General features: G+C 44.0%; 1 protein-coding gene across 1 annotated transcript; it reads right to left on the bottom strand.

The window, feature by feature from the left end:
* Positions 1 to 1,509: 1,509 nt before the first annotated feature.
* On the bottom strand, positions 1,510 to 16,211 carry LOC139312385 (vomeronasal type-2 receptor 26-like). Its single transcript, XM_070937131.1, has 6 exons — positions 16,134 to 16,211; positions 14,124 to 14,299; positions 13,085 to 13,376; positions 4,037 to 4,255; positions 3,361 to 3,490; positions 1,510 to 2,414 (listed from the first exon to the last, which is right to left on the bottom strand). The coding sequence occupies exons 1-6, from the start codon at positions 16,209 to 16,211 to the stop codon at positions 1,510 to 1,512; spliced, it is 1,800 nt and encodes a 599-aa protein (XP_070793232.1).
* Positions 16,212 to 19,449: the final 3,238 nt, after the last annotated feature.

Raw genomic sequence — 19,449 nt, forward strand, 5'->3', positions numbered from 1 at the left:
TCTCATTGGAGAACAAACCACTGCCACAATCTAAACCTGAGCTATGAACATTCTCTACTGTTTCATGCTGCAATGTTCTTGCATTAGGTCTACTTTTGAAGACCCCTTGAAAACTGCAGCTGGTCCAAAATGAAGCCCACAATATTGGACCCTTCTAGATTCACCCATTTCAGACTTCCGTTGCATAAGTTGCAGTGGCCCCCAGTTTCCTCCAAGGCAGCATTCAAGGTGCTGGTTATCACTTTTAAATAACTGCATGTCACAGGACTGGGTGATTGACAAATGTCTCCTGACTTACGTTCGGAAACTGGGATGACTCTCATGCCCTGGATGACATTGCTAGTAACATGTACTCATTAAGGAAATTAGATTGTGGTCCTGGGTCAAATTATTCCTCTGCAGACTCTCTGTGCACAAAGATCTCATAGACCACCTTCGTTCACCAAGGATGTCCAAGAAATGAAATATCATGAGAGGTTATTAATATAATGCAAACAGTTATGACATACTTTGCTCATCCATCTCAGGAAAATTCTGCCTGACATTGATGAGGAACTATAGCAGATCTGGATGTGAGAGGGATTTAAACTCTTCCATTTGAAAAATCATTGAATAGTGGTAGGTAATTCTATAATGCCTCAGATATTTAAGGAAACAACCATATTTGCTTAAAAACATGAATACTGAGCACATCCCTTTAAAATACTAACTTAAAAATTGAACTAAATTAAAAGGAATAAAATGAGAAAATTCCCTCCTTGTAATAATGAAAACATCTTTATGAAAAAGATTCCCATCAAATCAGGGCTCTGGACATCACTGAGGACACTTTGAAAACATGATAAACAAAGACTGGAGGATCGTTGCTGACCACAGATAAATTGTCATGTAAGGTCCTGCCTCGCCAGTCTTCTCAAGAAAGCAGAACTCTTGAAACAATTATTGTTTCAAAAGGAACTTTTATTGAAAGACAGTGATAGCAAAGGAAATGTAGGAAGGAACTGAAGTTTCCCACTCAAAGCGTTAGGCTAAACTGCTACAAGCAAAGCCCCTCCCAATGTCCAGTTCAACATTGTGCCAATCCCAAGGAGCGAAGATGTTTTGAGAACCTCAGGTAGAGATAGTAATCACTGTCAACTCCCAGGCAGTTCAATTTCACTTTCTCTAGTGGTGAGATAAAGCAGATGGCTCAAAGCACATTCCTTCCCCCGCCCTAAAATGACCTAAGGCACATTCCTTCCCCACTCCCTTTTCCCCACAAGGTACAGCAAAGCAATGCAAATGAAACCCTGCACAACCCCCTCCCCAAGCGTCCCCTTCCCACCAGAATGGCAGCATCCCAATAGAAATCTATGGGACCGGACATGTAACCAATTGCAGCACATGAGAAGGAATTTTTTAATGGACATGTTCCTCCTTCTTGTCAACTTTTTTTTTAAAAAAAATCAGATTCTAAACATGCCTGAAAGACAAATATAAATGAGGCATTTATATTTGCCTTTGCATTAGTTAGAAATTCTTGTTTCTTACTATATTTTCTCTACAATTCAGATCCGGCCTCAGTAGAATAATGTAGCATTTGGGGAAAAAGATACAAGCCAAGAGAGCAGCTCCAGAGGCCAAAATGGAGAAAATCTCCACAGCCATCATGAATTTCCCTTTGGTGCTCAGGTAGGTGGGGAGGAAGGAGATCCAAACACTGCAAAAGACCAGCATGCTAAAAGTAATGAACTTGGCTTCATTAAAACTATCAGGCAATTTCCTAGCTAGAAAGGCCACTGTGAAACTGATGAAGGCCAAAAAACCTAAGTAGGCAAGGATAATGTAAAACATTAAAGCTGAGCCTTCCTTGCATTCCAAGATGATTTCTCCAAACAAGGAGTGAAAGTCACAGCTGGGAAATGGAGGAGAGGTTCCCAGCCAGGTGGCACAAAGAAGTGCTTGGATCAGGGGACAGGCTATGACAATGGAGTTGGTCAGTGGTTTTCCTAAGAGTTTCCTTGTCCTGTTGCCTGGCTTGGTGGCCATGAAGGCCAGAACCACCATAACAGTCTTTGCCAACACAGAGGAAACTGCAAGAGAAAAGAGAATGGCAAAGGCAGATTGTCGTATAAGACAGGTGACCTTCCCAGGTTGACCAATGAAAAGGAAGGAGCAGAGGAAGCAGAACAAGAGGGAGACCAAGAGGATGTAGGTGAGATCTCGGTTGTTGGCCTTGACAATTGGTGTGTCATGATGTTTATAGAAAATCACCAGGACTGCAGAAGTGATTACTGAGAGAAAAAGAGCAAGAGAAACTAAGGTGTATCCCAGGGTGTCTTGATAGGAAAGGAAGTGGATCATCTTGGCAATGCATTGGTCCTTGTCTGTGTTGGGAAATTGGTCTTCTGGGCAGGGTTCACAGCGACCTGCATCTGAAATCAAAAGTCTTTGTCTAAGGATTCCTTCAGCAAGTACCATGCAGATTATTCCTCCCACATAAATGATATGAGTGTTGCCATTTTGCTGTTGACCTTCCTACAAAGGGAGTAATGTCCTCCTGGAGCTCCGGGTGGCCCCTGACCTGCGCTTTTTCCACCGTGACCTTAAGACATGGTTATTCCGCAAGGCTGGATTGGACTGAAGGGGTTTTTAAGGGGAGTTTTAATGGTTTTTAACACTTAATATTGATTTTATCTGTTTTTATTGCTGTGAGCCGCCCTGAGTCCTTCCAGAGAGAGGGCGGCATATAAGCTTAATAAATAAATAAATAAATAAATAAATAAATAAATAAATAAATAAATAAATAAATAAATAAATAAATAAATAAATAAATAAATAAATAAAATGTCCCCTATGCTATTTATGGGGAATTAAAAAGAGCAAATAATCCTTTGTTTATGATGATCCTGAGAATGGATTAGCCAGAGACAAGGATTTATCCAGTTCCAGCTGTCCTTTCACTGTGCATTTCCATTTCCACTGTGCATTTCCAGGATGAATGTTCTCTTTCCCTGGCAGGTCTATTAACTCAGAGGTTGATAGTGGTGACAGAAGAAGCATAATATAAATAATAAAAATTAAAGCTTGGACCACACACCCCACTTCCTCACGAAAGAGTGGAAGGCGCTTTTTCCAATAGGAGGTTAGAGTAGGAGTGGAAATCCAAGTTGGACATTCATAAATTCTGCCCTAAAGCTATCCTGCATGGAACTGCTGAGGATCGGGAAAGGTGCCTCTGTGGCCAGGGCAGTTTATATCTGTGAACTGAAAGCTTTTGCTGAAAAATATGGTTTCATGTCAATCTTCTTAAAATGACAAAAATGACTTAATGAATGTCTTCTTTGATCCTGGAAGATCTATATTTGAAGTCCTGTTTACCTGTTTGATTAGAAAAGGTCCCTTCTGGACAAGCCTCACAATGGTAGCAGCAAACCTGCTTTCCCTCTGGAACTCTTCTCCTCTCTCCTGCATGGCACCTCTTCATGCCACACCTGGCAAAGGGCACCTTCTGAAAGAGAAAAAAGAAATACTTGAGATGGCCTGAGCAATGAACCTGCTGCATTTATTCTTTTCCCCAATCCTATTTCCCTTCCTTATTCCTTCTTCTATGTTCAGATTCTCTTCTAAAGAAACATATTGCCACTGTCTATCAGACATCAAGAACAGTCCTGAGGGATTCAGGCCAGTGGCATTCCTGACACACCCATGAATGTGGGAGATTGAAACTGGAGACTCAGCCTGCAGAGGAAGTCTTGTGAACTCTTGTGACAAGAGAATTTCTAAAAGAAAGAACTGTCAGGATACAACTGAGAGGAAGTGATTCTGTTGCTTCTTTTTAATTGCATCCTGTGTTTCAAGCAGAAGTCAATTCCAAGTCTAATTGTTTGTGGAATGGCATAAATTAGACCTCAAAGGTGTTGTGTGCAAAGCAGATTTTTCACCAAATGCAATAATTTCTGATTCAATTGATCATTTTTCAAGTTAGAAAGATGTTCTGCATCTCAGGAAGAGAATGACTCTTTCCCTGAACTTACAACATTTCCTTGCAGCTCACCTTTGTGCCCCAGATGATTCCATCAGAGTTAATGGTGAAATCTTGGCCTGGTGGAGCCTTAGGATTTACTTGCCCAACTTTTATGGGAACAAAGGATCGATTGGGGAGGAGAATCCAATTCAAAAGATCATAACGAGCAGATCCCAGTCTATCTTCTGAGAAGGAGACCTCATCTCCAGCACTGTTGTTGAACTGCACATTCCTCAAATAGGGAAGAATCTGAAATAAAAGAGACGTTTAGAAATAGGAGTATTTAGTTAGAGCTACGGTTATGGCCCTCTTTATGGATTACTGCCATGTTGTGGCGAAGGGGCTTGTGTAGCTCAATGAAGCTATGAGCTATGCCATGCAGGGTCACCCAAGATGGAGAGGTCATCATAGAGAGCTCTGACAAAACGTGACCCACTGGAGAAGGAAATGGCAACCCATTCTAGTATCTTTGCCATGAAAACCCCCTTTTGGTAGTACCAAAAGGCAAAAATATATGACGCTGGAAGATGAGCCTCTCAGGTCAGAAGGTGTCCAATATGTTATTGGGGAAGAGCAGAGGGCTAGTCCTAGTAGTGCCAGAAAGAATCAAGCTGTTGTGGTCCACCAGCAGCCTGCGGAACTGGCAGTGGAGTCGGACAGTGATGAGGCTGAGGAAGAACATGGGCCAGTCCTGGAGGCTGGGGAAGGCCTGGATGAGGGCTCTGTGTCAGAGGCAGAGATGGAGCCAGGGCCATCGGGAGTGATGCACAGACTTCAGAGCCTCCAGAGGCTGACAGTAGAGAGGCAGAGGAACAGGAGGAGCCTGTTCCTAGTGCATGTATGAGAAGAACTGCCAGAAGGCAGGAGGAGCTAAAGCAGAGAGGACGACTTGGGAGTAGGGCCAAGAGATGATTGGCCCCTCTCATGAGGCTTAAAAGACCAGCAATGGCTCTTGGCCCCTTTGCCGGAAAACAACTGTTGAGAAATTTGCTTCGTGTTTGGATGTATTTCTTTCTTGTCAGCATCTTCGGTTCCTGAACTGTTGCCAAGAAATGCATTTGGCAGTTTGCCTAATTATCCCAAGGTCAGAGATAAACTGAAGAATGGTGTTTTGAGAACTTTACTTTCAATTTAATTGATTATACGCTGAGAATGAGTTAATTCTCAGCTATTTTAATAAAATCTGTTCGTTTTTTGGAACTGTTTTGTATTTAATATTAACTATGTGGGCCTGGGTGACAACAGAAGTGACTGGGCCAAAGCAGTGGTGAAATGTAAAATTTGTTACTACCGGTTCTGTGGGCGTGGCTTGGTGGGCAGGTAATGTGACTGGGTGGGCGTGGCCAACTTTTTTTCCCTTATTTTTAAAACAATTTTTTCTACAACCTCTTCAGCCGAAGAGGTTGCAGAAAAAATGCTTTTAAAAGTAAAAAAACCAGCCTCTGATGACCGTTCAGCTGGGTATGGGGAGGGGGGGGTGCAGGGATTTTTCCTACCGGTTCTCCGAACTACCCGCGGCCATTGCTACTGGATCAGGCGATCCGGTCCGAACTGGGAGCATTTCACCCCTGGGCCAAACCCAAAAGGATGCTCATCTGTGGATGTATCTGATAATGAAAGCAAAGTCCAATGCTGTAAATATCTGTACTCCATAGGAACCTGGAATGTAAGATCCATCCAATCAAGACAAGCTGGACATGGTCAAACAAGAGATGACAAGACTGAATATCGACATCTTAGTAATCAGTGAACTAAAATGGACAGGAATGGGTGAATTTAATTCAGATGACCATCAGGTATACTACTGCGGGCAAGAATCCCTCAAAAGAAATGGAGTAGCCTTCATAATCAATAAAAGAGTAGGAAAAGCAATACTGGGATTCAATCTCCAAAATGACAGAATGATCTCAGTTTGAATTCAAGGCAACCCATTCAACATCACAGCAGTCCAAGTCTATGCCCCAACCACTGGTGCTGAAGAGGATGAAGTTGACTGGTTCTATGAAGTCCTACAGCACCTTATAGAATTAACACCAAAAAATGATGTCATGCTAATTTTGCAGCTCAAATGCAGCAGCAGCAGCAGCAGCCACAAGCGCACGCACAAGTGCCTTCAGCCGGTCAACAGCAAGCACAGCAAATACCACAGGTATTTTTACCGGCACAGCCAGCATACCAAATGCATGTTCCTCACCAGGCATTTTCTGTTGCTCCACTAGCTGGTGATTCAAAATTAAAGATGTCAGAACAGAATTATAAGGCCTGGGTCAGTGAGATTGAATTGTTATTTCACAGAGAAGGCACTCACTGTGCCTACTTGTAGCAGAAGGTCACCTTCTGCTCCAAGTAGCATTTTCTTCTGAATTTGCAAGCTCTAAAAAAGTCCTCCCAGAACCTTCTGAATTTGTAACGCTTGGTGCAAGGCCAAAGTTTTCACAAACTGCTGAGCATATTTCCTCCCATGCAGAGAGAGAAATAATTCATTATTCTCCTCGAAGCTCTGAGCTCACCCAGCATGAGAAAGCTATAAAAGCCTATCATAACCATATAAAATTTTATGAACATGAGCTATCCCAGGCACAAATGGATTTATCTATGCCTGAGCAAGATGAGAGACAGTCTAGTGACTTTAAAATCTCTACAAGCGCCATTTTGGCTCCTTCATCTTGAAGATCGGGCTTGTAGCCATACAAAATGAAGAAAGGAGTCTGATTCATTACACTGCTCCAAGTCGCATTTTCTTCTGCTCCATTTTCTTCAGTAGAATACCTTACACTCACCTTTCCACCTTTCACTGCATTTTTTTATTTACCAGCTGAGCTCTATTTTTGAACTATAAGACTTTCCGTAGTTTGCCAAGAATCCTTATCTCTGATGCTACTACGCATGTCCATCCACCCACATTCCTTTACACACTTCTTCCTTTGTTCTCCTGCCAGATAGGTCCGGCAGGAGCGAGCTTTGCCAAGATGTAATTACTTAGCTAGTGAGATGTTTTTTATTTTCTTTATAACAAATAAATGAGTTTTCTTAGAAGATATTTCTTCGGGTTTGTTTTCTTAAAGTATGCAACAAGGAATGGCCACGATCCGCCCCCTCTTAATTAAGGTGCAATTATTCCAGAGCCAGGATGGGATTAATCATCGCCCTGACACCTGGTAGCAGAGGATGGTTAAAATTATGGCTTTTTTCCTTGCTTGTTACTTTGATAAGACCTCTAGGCTAGATTAGCTAGATGATTGATTTGCGACTGAGGAACGCTAATTAAATTGTCTACTAAGATGCCGAAGAAGAAGAAAAAAGGCAAAATGAAACTAAGACCACTCTTCGTAAATGATTTGATTGATCTTTCCAATGAAGAGGTGGCAGAAAGAACTTCCAGAAAAGAACTTTTCAGACTTCCAGCCCCTTGCTTCAGCCACACGACCGGAACAAGAAGCCGTGGGAGAAGAAACGAAGGGAGATAAGAGAAAAATTGCTTTTGAAGATAATGAGCTACAACTGAGGTCAGTAGCATTTTCTTCTGAATTTGCAAGCTCTAAAAAAGTCCTCCCAGAACCTTCTGAATTTGTAACGCTTGATGCAAGGCCAAAGTTTTCGCAAACTGCCGAGCATATTTCCTCCCACGCAGAGAGAGAAATAATTCATTATTCTCCTCAAAGCTCTGAGCTCACCCAGCATGAGAAAGCTATAAAAGCCTATCGTAACCATATAAAATTTTATGAAAATGAGCTATCCCAGGCACAAATGGATTTATCTATGCTTGAGCGAGATGAGAGACAGTCTAGTGACTTTAAAATCTCTAAAAGCACCATTTTGGCTCCTTCTTCTTCAGAGCCAAAAACACTCCCTCTGGTGGATTTTGTGTCAGGCCAATCAGAACAGAGAGCAGTGCACACGTCACACAAAGTCCTCCCTTCTGAGATTACATATGCCACGAAGGCACAGAAATTATCTGAGCTGCCCGAAACTAAAGGTGCAGCACCATCTGCTGGCCAAAGTAATTTACTAGAGAAAGCTGAAAGGCAACGTAGTCTACATGGACATTTTGAAGTATTGCAACAGATTTTAGCAAACATGTCCTTAACTTATTCAGATATTCAGGCTGCAACGCCACAAGTTTCTCCACAGGCCCAAACTTCAGCACCCCCTGGTGGTGCTGGTGTCCTTTTAGATGGAACAGCAATGCAGCAAAGGCAAATGACTGCGTCTCCAGCAGGTCATGCTAATATTGCAGCTCAAATGCAGCAGCAGCAGCCTCAGCCACAAGCACACGCACAAGTGCCTTCAGCCGGTCCACAGCAAGCACAACAAATACCACAGGTATTTTTACCGGCACAGCCAGCATACTAAATGCATGTTCCTCACTAGGCATTTTCTGTTGCTCCACTAGCTGGTGAGTCCAAATTAAAGATGACAGGACAGAATTATAAGGCCTGGGTCAGTGAGATTGGATTGTTACTTCGCAGAGAAGGCACTCACTGTATGATGTTTTTATCCTCCTGCTCAGCCATGGACTCCTGCAATAAGAGACTTAGAGACTAGAGCTTGCACAACATTATTGATGTCCATGGATACTGAACTGCAGGTCACCTTTCCGCCTAATGCAACAGCCCAACAAATTTGGGCCCAATTGGAAAATTGCTACAGGCCTGTTTCACTTGAATCTTCATGTTTACTCATGTCTGAGTTCCATGGTTCGAGATTGAAACCTGGAGGACATTTAACCAAACTGAAAGGAATCAGAACAGAATTGAGAGAAAGAGGCTATAATATTGATGATATTCAAATGATCAGCATTATTATTAACTCATTGAATAATGAATGGAAAGATGCCATTACAAAGATTAACCAAGTGCCTATTGCTCAACGCACAGTGGACCATGTGTGCAGACTTTTAATTGAAGAAGAAGCACTCATGTTAGCCACGCCACATTTGAGAGGACCACCCGCATCAAGAGCTCCAGCGAGGCGTCCCTTCCGAGGAAGAGCCTTCGTTCCAAGGATGCCAAGATGCTACATCTATGATCGTATGGGACATGCCACCCGGGATTGTCCCTGAGTTCCAGCTCCCGTCTCGTACCAGCCCAGAGGAACAGATTCCAGAGGAGGCAGAGGCAGAAGACAAGGTTGTCGTGGTCCCAGGCATGATCCACAAGCTCCACTTGCCACATTGGCTTTAGCCAATGATCCACAACCTCATTCAGAGTACGACAGACGACTCCTGTGGACTTTGGACAGTGGTGCAGCATTGCATGTTACCTACAGAAAGGAACTTTTCACAGAGATGCAGGAGCCTGAACCTGAACTACGTGAACTTTTATTCTTTATTCTTCGGGTTTGTTTTCTTAAAGTACGCAACAAGGAATGGCCACGATCCGCCCCCTCTTAATTAAGGTGCGATTATCCCAGAGCCAGGATGGGATTAATCATCTCCCTGACACTTATTATCATAGGGGATTGGAATGCTAAAATAGGAAGCCAAAAGATAACTGGAATAACAGGCAAGTTTGGCCTTGGAGTACAAAATGAATCAGGGCACAGGCTGATGGAATTTTGTCAAGAAAATAGGATGGTCATAGCAAACACTCCTTTCCAACAACCCAAGAGATGACTCTACACATGGACATCACCAGACAGTCAACACAGAAATCAAATTGACTATGTGCTCTGCAGCCAAAGATGGAGAAGCTCTTTACAGTCAGTAAAAACAAGACCAGGAGCTGACTGTGGCTCAGATCATGAGCTTCTCCTTGCAAAATTTAGGCTTAAATTGAATAAAGCAGGGGAAAGCACTAGGCTACTCAGGAATGAACTAAATCATATCCCTGATACAGTAGAGGTGACAAATAGATTTAAGGAATTAGATCTGGTAGAAAGAATGCCTGAAGGTCTATGGACAGAGGTTGGCAACATTGCAGAAGAGGTAGCAACTCAAACCATCCCTAAGAAAAAGAAATTCAAGAAAGCAAAATGGTTCTCTGAGGAAGCTTTATAAGTGGCTGAAGAAAGAAGGGAAGCGAAAGGCAATGTCAGGCCTGGAAGCCATCTTTTGTATTAGGCCTTCAGACCTGCTACATTTACTACTGTGGGAAATTGGGAGGGGGGATTGTATGGAACATGGGTGATGTATAGTAATAATAACATTCCTTTCTCAAGAAGTCAAGGACAACTTGCCCTGCACCTCGAAGGCTGGAACTGAGAGGCATCTCCGGTTGGAACAATGTTTGATTGGACCATGTGATGGACTCTTGGGGGTGCTGGGCAGGAACTTGAACTTTTCTTTGGGTGGAGAAAACTTGGAAACTTTCAGATTCGAGTTTTCCCAGATGTCCCAATATGACATCTCTAATTAAATGCAATTTTGAGGAAACTCAAGCCTTGGGGTTTTCATTTGTTGGAGGTGCTACTTGGAACCCTGACAGGCAAGGGAGAAAGAGAAAGATACACCCAATTGAATGCAGAATTCCAGAGAATAGCTAGAAGAGATAAGAATGCCTTCTTAAATGAACAGTACAAAGAAATAGAATAATAAAAAAAAAGAATTGGGAAGAACAGAGATCTCTTCAAGAAAATTGGAGATATGAAGGGAAAGTTTCATGCAAAGATGGGCATGATAAAGGACCAAAATGGCAGGGACCTAACACAGGCAGAAGAGTTTAAGAAGAGGTGGCAAAATTATACAGAGGAACTATACAAGAAGAAGCTTAACGTCCCTGATAACCACGATGGGGTGGTCACTGACCTCGAGCCAGAGACCCTGGAATGTGAAGTCAAATGGGCCTTAGAAAATCTGAGCAACAACAAGATAGTGGAGGTGACAATATTCCAGCTGAGCTATTCAAAATCTTAAAAGAGGATGCAGTCAAAGTGCTACACTCAATTTGTCAGCAAATTTGAAAAACTCAACAGTGGCCGCAGGATTGGAAAAAGTCAGTTTACCTTCCAATTCCAAAGAAGGGCAATGCCAAAGAAGGTTCAAACTACCACACCATTGCACTCATTTCACATGCTAGTAAAGTTCTGCTCAAAATCCTACAAGCTAGACTCCAGCAGTATGTGGATCGAGAACTACCAGAAGTACAAGCAGGATTTCAAAGAGGCAGAGGAACTAGAGATCAAATTGCCAACATACGCTGGATCATGGAGATTCAGTTAGGGAGTTCCAGAAAAACATCTACTTCTGCTTCATTGACTATGCTAAAGCCTTTGATTGTGTGGATCACAACAAATTGTGGCAAGTTCTTTAAAATATGGGAGTGCCAGACCATCTTATTTGCCTCTTGAGAAACCTATATGCGGGTCAAGAAACAACAGTGAGAACTGGTCATGGAACCACTGATGAAACCTAAATTGGAGTAATTGAAAAACATTAAACAAAGAGATGTGAATATAAATAAATATAAGTCGGTAGACAAGAATAATGTATACTACTATATGGGTTAATATATACATTGATGTAATGATATTATACTACTATCGAGAAGTAAATAGATATGATAGAATAGAGAACCGCAAAAGCAAAATACATATGCCAATACAGAAAGCTGTAAAATAAATGTAGATGGCATATATTGTTTGCTTTGTTTGTTTTTATTTATTTGTAGTTGTTTTTTAGGTTGTTTTTAAAGACAAAATTGTTTAATAAAAATTATTTTAAAACAACAACAACAAAAACAACAACGGGTCTTATGGACAGCTCCTTTGTTTCCATCTCTTCCCCCCCCCCAACTCTTCCAACAAAACATTATTCTTAATTCACATTTTTCTAATAATTTTTTTGAATATGCATTGATATAATAACATGCAGACATTTAATCAGTAATTGAAGGAATGCATATGGGAAGCTTCCTCTCTAAGGAAGCCACAGAAATTACCTGCCATGACTGGATATTTGAGATCCTCTTTCCAAGCCTCATCATGGTCGGTTGGGCTCTGGATGCAAACATTGCATGTAAAGCGTGTGCCACAACATAAATGGCATTGTAGATCTTGTAACTTTCACCTGTCATGCTTGTTTCAAAAACATAATTTGGCAGATTCTGCAAATTCTCCTTTCCTGTACATTGTTTTTCCCCCTTTGGAGTGATATTGCCTGGTTTGTGGAGTTTGCAATGAAAGACAGATTCCCACAATTCTGGGAGAAAGACATCTCCTTGGGGGCTCAAGGGGTCTAAAGACAGGAGGAAATGGCTGAATTCTAAGACATCCCCGGTGTGGTCCCTAAAATGCAGGACTCCATGGAAAGGCTTTAGAAATAGCAATATGATTTCAGAATCATCCAGACTAAGTTTCCAATGGGAGGTTAAGATCCAAACATTCTGCAATGTTGTCTTGCTCAACATTTCATGGTAAAATAAAAGTGTCTGTACAGTGTAACTACAACCATAGTCTCCAAACAGAATAATCACTTCAGTTTTTATCCAAGTCTGTAAATTGAGAAGCACTTTGTCTATTCTAGTCTGAATATCATCTAATTTTAAACTTTCAGTGAAGGCCAGGCAGATCTCCTTCTCCTGGAGCTTTGGCATCAGAGTTGAGATGAAACGTTCTCCCCTGTCATCTTCAGGGGCGAAAAGCCCAACCCAGTTCCACTGGAAATACAGGAGTAGTTTGACTAGACCCACATACTGACGAGATTCCTTGGGATTAATCCGGAAGAAGGAAGGATAAACTCTTCTCTCTCCCTGAGAGAACTCAAAGCCAACACCGAGCTGAAAAACAATGAGATTCATCATTCAAAGACAAAGTAAAGTCTTAGGGCAACTTTAGGAGTCACCATTGTGTGGCTTTTGCTCCACCAGTCAGGCTGACTGATTCTCAGTGGGAAGCTTCATCTCCTTCCCTTCACTTACACTTCTTGACTGATTGTGATATGTCAGAAGACAAGAGAAGAAACCAACAACCTGATACAGGAAATAAATGTCACTAAAATGATGGCTGCCCTTTTATGAAGAATAAACGGAGAGTCACAGGCTCATGATGTGCCTCCCCCAAACTACCTTTAATTTCCTCTTGGCTGATGTGTGTGTTTTGATCTTTGTCTACTCCATATTGTATCCAGTGGAGCTCTCTTACCTGTGGGACCTTGAAGATGCTGAAGATGGAGGCCATCTGCCTTGAGAACCTGGCACTGAGATCACCAATAACGGAGAGCAGAGTGTCCTGCTGGTCACATTTATAACCTGGAACCACTTGGCCTTGTGAGGAGAGCATGGAGAGGCTGTTTAAGGAAATAAATACCCCAGTCTGGAAATGTGCATAGATGTGGAAGCCAAGGGTGATGTTGGGGAGCAAAAGAAAATCCTTATTGACCTTAGAGACAGCAAACATCAATGCAAAGAACTGCTGGTAGTAACTGGTGATGGGTCTGTAGTGAGCAAAACATTGGCAAATATTACAGGAAATCTTGTGCATGGCTGTAGAACTTGCTTTACTGTTTGGGGGCACTTTTGGGGGCAGAAACTCTCAAATTTCATTGGGTTTGGGTTTTTTTCAAAGAATTTCCCTTGGCTAAACTTGGATGACTTTGTGAGAAAGGAGACAACCCATTCCATAGGTATTATGGACTGTTTTATACTCTCTATCATCCCTGCCATATTCACTCTGCTGCAGTGGCTGTAATCCTTTCCAGCTGCTCCTTTTGTAATGTAATTATTTAAGGTCTCTCCTTGAGCAGCTTCTTCAGGTGTGGTAAAGATTGGTCAGCACAGAACTACAGTGGGGTCACCTCAGAGATTTACTGAAGGCCATTATTCATGAGAAATGCTGATTCCAGCACTGAGAGGAATCTTTGTAACTCCTGAACACTTGAAGAGTGCTGAGTTTTTATTTGTATTTTCTATCAGAATTTACTGGTGAGATAAATATAATAATTTGACCAATTCATTAAGACAGCACAGCTTCCTTCTTTATTTTTATTGTTTATCATCTTCCTGGTGAAGCGATTGAGAATTCCAACCTATTTGAAGAGCTTGCTACTTTATGGAGAAAAGCACAAAATGTGAACTACACCAGGACAGTACAAATAGTAGAAGTATTTTTTTTGAAAAAAAGTCCCTGAATGTCAAGCAAAGAGAATAATTATCTGCATGTTTCACATCCAGCTGAAACTTACCTAGTAGCGGGATTATGATTCACTTTATTAAAGTCTTGGACATCAGACAGGTACATGGCTCCCAAGGGCAAATTCCCACCAATAATGAAATCACCAGGCCTGTAGTAGATTCCATCTAAATCGATATAATCCTTGAACACACAGATGGTTTGCAGCCTCTTTGCTGTAGTTGGAACCTGGAGCCAGAAGAGCATCAGGATCAACAGTTGCATGACTCCTGCCTGGTCATTCTTATCACCTTCCCTCCTAGGATAGAAATCGAGGTTTATGCAGAAACTGATATGAAGGTTGCTCTTGAAATCTCACTGGAACTTTAGCAGAGCAGACACCACCTGTGCCACCTGGATGGCATCAAGAGAAATTTATATCAAAAATGCTTCTTTTTACCTGTATTTGGGCTGTGACCAAAGAGGAAACAAAGGCATGTGAGTCTCTTCAAACCCAGGAGTGAGGTCTTTGCAAGGCAGGCTAAGGTGACATATTCTGCCTCCTCCCCCCAGCTGGAGAACTCAGAGATATTTTTAAAGCAAGTTTTATCCTGGAAGATCTTTGTGTCTGAAATCCACAGGGGATGCATGAAGAATGACTGTTCTTCTGATAATTGCAAGGAAGAGCCAGTGTCCTATCCCCTTAGCAACAGCTTCTCTTCATGCAGCAGAATGGAAAACATCTTTGTGTCTCGTAATTCCCAGAGCAGGTGGAGTCATGGGGAAGTTGTGTAGTTGACATACATGAAAGTGACCCCTGCACACAAGATGGATTTTGGCTTATGCCCTAGTTGGGTCAGATCATAGGAGTGCTACTTGCCAAAAATGGCACGAGGCAGAGATGGAATTTGAGGAAGAATCTCAGGATATTAACTGCAATTTTTTTTGGCAAGACTTGCAAACTTCTGTTGCTGTAGCCTAAGGGTAGCAATTGTCATCTGGGTGTCTCTTTGGGTCTTTTGGGGTGCTGCTCTCCAAATTGCCAGGTCTGAAATTATTTTTCTACTGAACCAGTAGGAATCGTTGCCACTGTACCAGCCTTCCTGCTGCAGGGCAACCTCCCTGTCTGAGCCTCTGGAGGGCATTTCACAGTTGACTGTGGGGTTCCCCAGACTTATGGTTTTGAGCGATGTCCATTTGCCATCCCTGGGGCTGCCCTTAGAGGCATCTCAACATGGCCACCATCATTCTTGGCTCAACTCAAAGCAGACCACCCCAATGGGATCTGAGGGGGAGCTAACCTGTTTCCCTTTGACCTGTCAGATCATAGCCTGATGGCTTTGAGATTCTTTTTTGCATCCCATCTCTGCAGGGAGGCCGGATCTATTTGACCAGTCTTCTCTTAGTGACTGATGGGGCTCCAAAGGGAACCGAGGATTATACCCGAGGCTTTTATGGTCCTTCTAAGACCCTGGCCACAACCTGGAATAGAAAAGCTACTGAGGCCTTAGATAGGATCACTTGCATGCAGCGTCTCTTGGTCCATTGTTCCCAACATGCCCCATCATTCAACTAGGATGAAGAGCAGTGGTGGGATTCAGCCAGTTTGCACTGGTTTTGCCGAACTGGTAGTTAACTTTGTGTGCAAAACCATGCCCAGGCCCCCCTCATGGCTTGCCCCTCCCCTCCAAGTCACTCCTGGCCTTGCCTGACTCTACTTAGGCCATTTTGGCAGCTCAGCGCTCTTCTTACTGCCCCCCTCCCCCTTCCAGCAAGCAACATCAGTGCAGGCAAGACCCCAAGGGAGCTCTGACAAGGCGCTTGGAGGGAGCGGAATGGAGTTATGAACAGGTGGGCAAGCTAAGTCATTGGGGCTCCTGCAAAGAGGGGCTCAGGCTTGGTTCCTGTGTTGCACTATGATACACGAGCTGCTGCGGGCACTGAGTGGCTACCTGGGCAGCCTCTTCATGGGCAGTGGCTTGCAGATAGGCCCTCCCTCTCTCCATGGGCCAATCTCAGCACCCCTCCTCCTCCTTCTCCTCCTCTCCCACAGATGTCTCCAGAGCTGCCACCATTGCTGCACCCGAGTAAGGCTGCCCTCTGGGCCTGCATCTGCTTCCTGGGCATGCTCTACATCTGCCTGCATGAGTTCATAGATCATTTATCCGAGCATGCCCAGCCACTGCTGCTGCTGCCCATCATCATGTCATAGGTGCGCCCTTCCAGGCCTGCACGGTGGACTCTGGCACTGGGTGAGCCCAGAAACGCAAAGAGTGAGAGGGATTAATGGGCAGCTGGGCCTGTTGCTGACAGTTGGCTTCCAGCACTGGAGAGGGTGAGGAAGGGAAGTGGTCAGGCTGCCGCTTCCTTTCAGTGAGTCACATGCAGTGAGACAAGGCTCCTCTTGCCCTTTCTTCCCCCCTCACTGGGCATGGCAGAGCTTCCTGACCCTCACTTAGCCACCAGCCACCTTTACTGATGCAATTTGGGGGTGGCAGGTGAGGAGGACTGGAGCAGGGGAGAAAGAATTCGCAACTCCCAGCCTGACTGCCTTCTTCCTGGCAACTCTTTCTCTGCTTTGCAGGGTCGGATGCCAAAGATGAGGTTTTTGTGGGCCGAAGAACTTGCCTCACCACCTCCCAGATGCCCTCACTTCCCCAAAACATTTCTTTGCCTACTTGATTTCCAGCTCTGTCACGTTTCTCGCCATTGTGCGCAGGGAAACAATAGTGTGTGGGACTAAAGAAAACAAAAGTTCAATAAATCAATTCCATCTTCTCATGAAAAAAGCTCTCATGAAGTTGGAATTGATTGAGTAATTTTTTTTTAGTCCCACAAACTTGTTTCTCTGCACACAATGGTGAGAAACGCAAGAGAGAAATGAGACGGAGATGGAAATCAGGTAGGCAAAGAAACGCTTCGGAGAAGCGAGGGCATCTGGGTGGTGGTGGGTGGGGCAGGCTCCGTGGCCCTGGGCTGCAATGGAGAAACAGGAAAGGGAGCACTCAGAGTGAGGGAAGGAGGCCTCTTTCACTGCTCCTCCTCCTCCCCTTGTGCTGGCCGCTCCATTTCCCATTTCTCCATTGCAGTGCAGTGCCCAGAACCCTTTGATAGTGGGGTGGGGGGATTTAACAACCGGTTCGCCCAGGGTCAGGTTGGCTTCTCGCAGGAGGCTCAGGATGGGCCATGCCTCCCATGGGATGGTCCATGCTTCCAACAACAGTATTGGACCTGTGTCCCTCCTGGCTCGTTTATTCGGCTCGGGAGGTTACATGAGGCTGGATCCAGGCAGTGATTAATGCATCCTTGGGTGAGGGAAGCTTCCATACCACCTTGAAAGAGGCGGTGGTGAGGCCCCTCCTCATGAAACCTGCTTTGGACCCAGCTATTTTAAACAACTTTCGTCCTGTCTCCAACCTTTGCTTTGTTGTGAAGGTTGTTGAGAGCGTGGTGGCACGTCAACTCCCATTGGCCCTGGATGAAGTGGAGTACCTGGATCAGTACCAATCGGGTTTCAGGCCCAGGTACAGTATGGAGACGGCATTGGTCGCGCTGGTGGATGATCTCTGGAGGGCCCGAGACAGAGGTTAATCCTCTGTCCTGGTCCTATTAGATCTCTCGGCGGCTTTCAATACCATCGACCATGGTATCTTGCTGCGACGCCTCTAGGGGTTGGGAGTGGGAGGCACTGTTTTATGGTGGTTCTCCTCCTACCTCTCAGAATGTTCGCAGGTGATGTTGGCTGGGGGACAGAGGTCATCCCCGAGGCCCCTCACTTGTGGGGTGCCCCAGGGGTTGGTCTTCTCTCCTCTTTTGTTCAACATCTATATGAAGCCGCTGGGTGAGATCATCCAGGGTTTTGGGGTGAGGTATCATCAGTATGCTGATGATACCCAGCTTTTTATATCCATCCCAAACCGGCGTCCCGGTATAGCCAGCTGGTGCCATCGCTGGCTATTGGGGACGAGTCATTGACCCCCACAGAGGGGGCTCGCAACTTGGGCATCCTCCTGGACACACGGCTGTCTTTAGAAGAGCATATGACGGCCGTGGCCAGGGGGGCTTTTTATCAGGTTCGCCTGATACGCCAGTTGCGCCCCTTTCTGGATCGGGACTCCTTGTGCACAGTCACTCATGCCTTGGTTACGTCACGCCTGGACTACTGTAACGCTCTCTACATGGGGCTCCCCCTGAGGAGCACCCGGAGGCTCCAGCTGGTGCAGAATGCAGCCGCGCGGGTGATTATGGGAGCGACGTGGCGCTCCCACGTAACACCTCTCCTGCGCGAGCTGCATTGGCTCCCGGTGGTCTTCCGGGTGCGCTTTAAGGTGTTGGTTCTCATCTTTAAAGCGCTCCATGGCTTAGGGCCAGGGTATTTGCGAGACCGCCTGCTGCTACCGATAACCTCCCACCGGCCAATACGCTCTCACAGACAGGGCCTCCTCGGGGTGCCGTCGGTCAGGGAATGTCGGCTGGCGGCCCCCAGGGGGCGAGCCTTCTCTGTGGGGGCACCCGCCCTGTGGAATGAGCTGCCTCCTGGAATACGATTGATCCCGGACCTCCGGACCTTCCGTAAAGCCCTGAAGACATTTTTATTCCATCAAGCCGGCCTAGCCTAAATGGTTTTTTAATTGGGATTTTAAATTTTATGGATTTGGGGTTTTAAATTTGGGTAGCCAATGATTTAATTCTTTTAATTATCTTAACTTTTGCATTTGTATATTTTTTAACTTTGGCTGTTCACCGCCCTGAGTCCCTTCTGGGAGACGGGCGGTATACAAATTAAATTAATAAATAATAAATAAATAAATAAATTGGGTCCCTGTGTTTTATTGTTGTTGTTTTTTTTGATTGCCTCTTTTAATTCCATCAAGGTTATTTTATTGTTCAGCATTTCTCTTTTAATTTCCAGTATTGTAGTTAGTCCTTTCTCCCTTAAATACAGTTTTATATTCTCTTCCGATATATCTTCTTGACTATACAAATCCTCAAAAAAAAAATGTGCGTAATGTTTTTTTTTCCTTCCGTCTGATAATGTAGATTTCCATTCTCTTTCTTTAATTCATAGGCCAGCCATCTCTCTGGTTTGTTTGCATGTTCAAAAAAAAATGTTTCACCATTTTTATATTTTGTGCCCTTTCTTCCTGTGCCAATAAGTTTATTTTGTGTTTGACTAGAGCCCTTTCTTCTTTAATTTTATCATTCTGTGGTTCTTTTTGTAATGTTAGCTCCACTTTCCTACATTATTCCTCGAGTATAGTTTGTTGTCGCCTCCTTTCCTTATTTCTTTGGGCTATGTACTCTATCGATAGTCCTCGAATGTATCCCTTAATGGTATCCCACAGGTTTTGCAATTATGTTTGCTCTTTCTTATTTTCTCTAAAAAATAGTTTCAACTA

This window comes from Pituophis catenifer, unplaced genomic scaffold (assembly GCF_029215685.1).
Source record: "Pituophis catenifer annectens isolate HBS135680 unplaced genomic scaffold, rPitCat1.0.hap2 SCAF_1, whole genome shotgun sequence".
Taxonomy (NCBI): Eukaryota; Metazoa; Chordata; class Lepidosauria; order Squamata; family Colubridae; genus Pituophis; species Pituophis catenifer.

Excerpts from the sequence above, each read along its gene's own strand:
- LOC139312385 (XM_070937131.1), bottom strand. The coding sequence starts at position 16,211 with ATGATCTATGAACTCATGCAGGCAGATGTAGAGCATGCCCAGGAAGCA. Across the intron at positions 13,377-14,123 it reads AATCATAATCCCGCTACTAG|ACCCATCACCAGTTACTACC; the intron begins GTAAGTTTCAGC and ends TGCTCACTACAG. Across the intron at positions 2,415-3,360 it reads GACCTTTTCTAATCAAACAG|ATGCAGGTCGCTGTGAACCC; the intron begins GTAAACAGGACT and ends TTTTGATTTCAG.